We start from the raw sequence: 6,000 nt of genomic DNA on the forward strand, positions 1-6,000 counted from the left end.
GGAAAAGTCTGAGGGACAGGACATTCTGGCACAAAGACAGAGCCCACACGACAGCTGCAGGGTGTTCTGTCCATAAGAGACTAAAGGTTTCTGGTAACAATACCTGATTGAAGGTGACCAGGAAGTCTCGTATGCTGATGGCTTCAGAAAGGGTATCGCTCTTTATTTCGATCGTTATTTCTCCGTGAGTCACTGAGCCCTCTGTTGGCCAATACTGGTAGCATTTATCCTGGGGGATGAAATAAAAATGTTTTAAGTCTTGTAATAAAGAACTTGCTGCCAGCAGTTTTAACAATAGGATGCAGGCGTGCTGTGAAACCATTTAATGTATTTAATCTGAACAGGAAACTAACTCATGAACATAAATATGATCATAAATACGAATGCTACCAGTGCCGCTGACCAAGGGGACAAAGCGGACAGTCCAGGAGCAGACACAGAACAGCAATGACAGCCACAGCGGAGGGGCCCGCCAGTAACCGGAGCTGGAGAGTCCGCTCTCTGTACGGAAAAGCGAGCTGGAGCCCTAACTCACCTGCCTGGCTCAGCTGCCTGGGCTGATATGAATGCCCCAGCCCCTCTTGGAGTTGGGCAGTGTGCAACCTGCATAACTGTATATGGCAGACTTGAAGTTTAATAAAGACAAACCAAGGCAGGGTAAGACTTGAAGTCAACAATAAAACTGTGAACGCCTTAGAAAAAATATCTTTTCAATTTGGGGTATAGGTTTACCAGACAAGAACCCCAAAAAGCTAACCAACCATGACAAAGATCTCAACATCAGATTATATTAAAATTAACCCTATGTCATCAATAAACATTTTGTTGGTGCTTAGTTGCTAAGTTGTATGTGACTCTTTTGCGACCCCATGGACTGCAGCCCACCAGGCTCCTGTGTCCATAGGATTTTCCAGGCAAGAATACAGGAGTGGGTTGCCATTTCCTCCTCCAGGGGAATCTTCCCCACCCAGGGATCAAACCAGCATCTTCTGCATTGGCAGGCGGACTCTTTACCACTGAGCCACTTGGGGAACTCCAACAGACATTGAGAGAGGAAAAAGACAGGCCATCAACTGAGATGAGATACTTGCAATACATAAAAGCAACAAGGAATCAGTACCAAGAATATATAAAGAAATCCTCTAAATCAATAAGAAAAGTGCAAACAACCCACAAGAAAAATGAGTGAAAGGCATGAACAGGCTCTTTGCCCAAGAGGAAACATGTCATCATCTATAAATACACAAAGTGATGCCTGACCTCAGAGGGATCTGCTACTGCTGCTGCTAAGTTGCTTAAATAATGCCCAACTCTGTGCGACCCCATGGATGCAGCCTACCAGGCTTCTCCATCCCTGGGATTCTCCAGGCAAGAACACTGGAGTGGGTTGCCATTTCCTTCTCCAATACATGAAAGTGGAAAGTGAAAGTGAAGTCGCTCAGTCGTGTCCGACTCTTAGGGACCCCATGGTCTGCAGCCTACCAGGCTCCTCCATCCATGGGATTTTCCGGGCAACAGTACTGGAGTGGGGTGCCATTGCCTTCTCCCTCAGAGGGATCAGAGAGATGCAAATCAAGGCCACAGAGAGGATATTTATACCTATTTAATTAACAAAAATGAGGATGCCAGACCATCCTAGGCATGTAGAAGAATGACGTTCATCCAGGGTCTGCTTTGAAAACCATAACTACTTTGGAAAGTCGTTAGGAACTGCCCTGCCAACTCAAACGTTCACATACTCTCCGACGTGGCATTTTTGTCTCTGAACCGTACAATTCCGCGTGCATCATGAGACACATACGAGAAAGTACCCACAGCACTGTTTGTAAAACAACAAAATGAAACCAACCCAAATGCCCGTGGCAGAAGGAGGGGCAAATCAATGGATACAGGATGTACAGTTTGTGTCATGGAGCAGAAGGAAATAATGGTGAATGAGCCACAGTTACAGGCAGCAACACAGCAAAATATTGAATGCATAACTCTGAGTGGAAAAGTCAAGTCTCGGAAGACCGTATACCTTATGTGAAAGTCACTCAGTTGTGTCTGACTCCTTGTGACCCCATGGACTGTAGAGTCTGTAGAATTCTCCAGGCCAGAATATTGGAGTGGGTAGCCGTTCCCTTCTCCAGGGGATCTTCCCAACCCAGGGATCGAACCCGGGTCTCCTGCATTGCAGGTAGATTCTTTACCAGCTGAGCCACCAGGGAAGCCCCATTGTATATCTTAGTGGTGCCCTCTTATATGAAGTTGAAAAGCAGACAAAACTAAAGAGTAGCTTCTTGAGGAATATATTTACTCAATAAAAAAAGATTTCTTAAAAAGCTAAGGAAACGCCCACTAGGAGGGCTTAATTAAAAAGGTAATTATAAGTGTTGATGAGGAGGGGGAGAAACTGGAACACTTGTACATTACTGGTGGGGCCGCTTGCACAGTTAAGTGATATGAGTTTGCAATATAGTTATGACAGGCCCCAGCAGTTCCAGCCCCAGGCATCTACCTAAGAGAAATAAAACTGTGTGTCCACGTAAAAACTTGTCCATGAATGTTCAAAACAGTATTCGTAACAGCCCAAAGTGAAACAACCCAAATGTCCAAACACTAATGAATGAATACACAAAATTTAGGGCCATACTATTTAAAAAAAAGAGTGAGGAACTGATTCATGAATGAGCCTTATAAACATGCTAAGTGAAAGTGCTCAATCACGAGAAATAGGTGGCGTGATTCCATTTATATGAAATGTCCAGATGAGGCAAATTCATAGTCAGAAAGTAACTAATCTGTGGTTGCAGGGATTGTGAGGGGGGAGTAGGCAGTGATCATTCCTGGGTATGGGGTTTCTTTTCAGGTGATGAAAATGAGCTGGAATTAGTGATGTTGTACAACTCTGTGAACACACTAAAAACCACTGCACCATACCTTTTAGAAAGAGGAATTGCATGATATGTGTGTTATATCCCAATAAAACTGTTTTTAAAAAGGCAAAGAAGTAAAACCCCACGACTTCAGGGTAGTGGATGCCTCTTGGGAGAACGCCTAGGTAAGTATATGTTATCAGCAACAGTTTGGTTTCTCACTTGGATGATGCTTTATTAAATAAAAACAAGAAGACTATGTGCCTCTGGATGGATCTCTGGGAGAAAAGAAATATTTAACCGGTTCAGTTCTACCAGGACTATATTAATTAGGCACACATTTCAATACCTCCGTCTTTTTGTCCCAAGAAAAGTGAGTAAAGGTCTTTTCCTTCAACAGGTTGTGACCAAATATGTATTTGTGGCAAACACAAAATGGCAGAAATTCAAGGCTGGTTAAAGGTGGCTAAGACGGTAAAGCGTCTGCCTACAATGCGGGAGACCAGGGTTCTATCCCTGGGTCAGGAAGATCCCCTGCAGAAGGAAATGGTAGCCCACTCCAGTACTCTTGCCTGGAAAATCCCATGGACGGAGGAACCTGGTAGGCTACAGTCCATGGGGTCGCAAAGAGTCGGACACGACTGAGCGACTTCACTTTAAATAAAATATAGGCTAAGAACAACAGCCAGTGGATAGTTACAATGAACTGGAGTTGGCGGGGGAAGGAGTTGAAATAAAACCTTTTTCATTTGCAGCCTCTCTCCCTCCTCAGTAGTCGTGACCTGGCCTCACAGCCGATGGCAGGTGAGGTGTTCCCAGGGGACAGGCAGTCTGTCGGGTGGGCTGCACCTGGTGGGTGTGAGCAGCCCTGGAGGCTGCTGGGGCAGGGGCGGGGGGCGGGCTGACCTGCTCTCTCTCCTGCACCTCGGTCAGCATCACGATCGTGTGGCACTTCCACTCCCAGACCATCCTCCAGAAGTCCTCCACCGTGTGCGCCAGGGGCCCCTGGGTGGCGATGAAGTAGTCCTTCTGCCGGTAGCCCTTCAAATGGGAGAGAGGTTCAAGTCCGGCTTCCTGCCACTGCTCTCCCACGCTGGGACACGTGGCTTTAGGACAGCCCAGGGCTGCAGGAGGGACGGCATTCAGGCTTCTGGGGCCTGAGCCGAGACCCAGATGGCACGTGCTCAGAAAACAGGTCAAGGGGCCCCTTCACCTCTGTACGGATGTAACAGGACCCTTGCTTGGACTGGCTTCGATTCTATTAATGCGTCTGTACGTGTCACAGCTAACTTAGCATCAAGGCAGGGCAGAGAGGGTGCGGAGTTAGAGGAAGTGAGTTAATTCCCCAGTCCTGGCTTGGTGCCCACATGACCCCCTCTCCGGCACAGTGTTCTCTCATCTGTAAACCAGAATCCGAGCACAGACTTGACTGCAATGCTGTCTCCCGCCCATTTAGCTCCGCTGTGCACAAGGCAGGCCGTGATGGGGCCTGAACTGAACTGTGGTCACAGGACAGAAAGCGCGTATGAGCAGGGACAGAGGGCTGGAGTGTAACAGCCGAGCAAAAGAGAAGCTATGACGTATTAAAGGCAGAATGGAAAAGCAGCCAATTATTTAAAAGTGCACGTACATCCTCTACTTCAAAGTTCCTTATTCCTTTTTTTTTTTTTTCAGCAAGTGTTTGCTAATGAACTGGTTTGGCTTTCTGGGGGCGTGTCCACCCTTTCCGATTGTGAAAGCAAGTAGCTGGAGACTGAAATCAAGGGGCAAAGGAGCTGCGTCCCCGCCAGGCATGCAGGCTCGGCGGGGGCCCGGCACTTACGTCTATAAAGGACGCATTGATGTAGTCCGTGTACTCCTGGCCCCTCTTCATGGAGAGAATCACGCGGTTGAAGTCGTCTGTAAAGCAGTGCATCCCCTGGGTCAGAAGCGACCCCATCCTGCCTGGCAAACTTGAACTCGCTGTTAGGAGCTTCTGAGACAAAGCTTATGGATAAAATCACTAAATACAGTCAACCCCTTGGAAGGTTTCCTTCCTAAACTAGGTTCCTTCAAGTGGCCGGGGGAAGCTGTGTTTTGTGAGCTAAGTTCTCAAATAACTGACTCATTGTCTTCATCAGTCATAAATTGAGGTGCTGGGCTGTGCTTAATTGCTCAGTCGTGTCTGACTCATTGGAACCCCGTGGACTGTAGGCCGCCAGGCTCCAGTGTCCTTGGGGATTCTCCAGGCAAGAATACTGGAGCAGGTAGCCTATCCCTTCTCCAGGGGATCCTCCCGATCAAGGAATCAAACCTGGGTCTCCTGCATGGCAGGAAGATTCTTTACCAGCTGAGTGCCCAGGGAAGCCCTAAATTGAGGTCATTCATACCAAAACGTAAGCATTAAAGTAAACTTAAGCTGTCAAAGGAGTGTGGCCGGCCAGGCAACTTGGCGTAGCCTGCCAGAGGCATCACAGCCATAAAGCCCCCAGGGTCTGAGGCTGGAGAGGGCCTGCCCAGCCCCACGCACTGCCGGCCAGAGGCATCACAGCCATAGAGCCCCCGGGGTCTGAGGCTGGAGAGGGCTTGCCCAGCCCCACGCACTGCCGGCCAGAGGCATCACAGCCATAGAGCCCCCGGGGTCTGAGGCTGGAGAGGGCTTGCCCAGCCCCACGCACTGCCGGCCAGAGGCATCACAGCCATAGAGCCCCCGGGGTCTGAGGCTGGAGAGGGCTTGCCCAGCCCCACGCACTGCCGGCCAGAGGCATCACAGCCATAGAGCCCCCGGGGTCTGAGGCTGGAGAGGGCTTGCCCAGCCCCACGCACTGCCGGCCAGAGGCATCACAGCCATAGAGCCCCCGGGGTCTGAGGCTGGAGAGGGCTTGCCCAGCCCCACGCACTGCCGGCCAGAGGCATCACAGCCATAGAGCCCCCGGGGTCTGAGGCTGGAGAGGGCCTGCCCAGCCCCACGCGCTGCCGGCCTGGGCAGGTCCATGTGAGGGCCTGCTGCTGCAGGAGCTGGAGTCCAGGAGAGGATGTGGAGGGGAGGTCTGGGTGAGCCCTTCCGCCTCCTCTCTCCCCCTGGGGTTCCTCCGATGCCTCTGCTTCTACCAGGCCTGTAGGTTTTCCGTCCCCTTAGACCTCAGGCCGCCCAGCGCCCGAT

The 6,000-nt window shown here is 50.0% G+C and overlaps 1 protein-coding gene across 2 annotated transcripts in view; it reads right to left on the bottom strand.

Moving 5' to 3' along the window:
* Positions 1 to 6,000, bottom strand: part of PTPRE (protein tyrosine phosphatase, receptor type, E) — an 85,863-nt gene that overhangs the window by 6,518 nt on the left and 73,345 nt on the right. For both annotated transcript variants that reach the window (XM_010859150.1, XM_010859149.1), the window contains 3 exons: positions 4,681 to 4,757; positions 3,765 to 3,899; positions 104 to 229 (listed from right to left, as the gene is read on the bottom strand). In XM_010859150.1, the coding sequence (XP_010857452.1) occupies positions 104 to 229; positions 3,765 to 3,899; positions 4,681 to 4,757 (338 nt within the window). The remainder of the gene's footprint in view (positions 1 to 103; positions 230 to 3,764; positions 3,900 to 4,680; positions 4,758 to 6,000) is intronic.

Source organism: Bison bison, unplaced genomic scaffold (genome assembly GCF_000754665.1).
Source record: "Bison bison bison isolate TAMUID 2011002044 unplaced genomic scaffold, Bison_UMD1.0 scf7180017864456, whole genome shotgun sequence".
Lineage (NCBI taxonomy): Eukaryota > Metazoa > Chordata > Mammalia > Artiodactyla > Bovidae > Bison > Bison bison.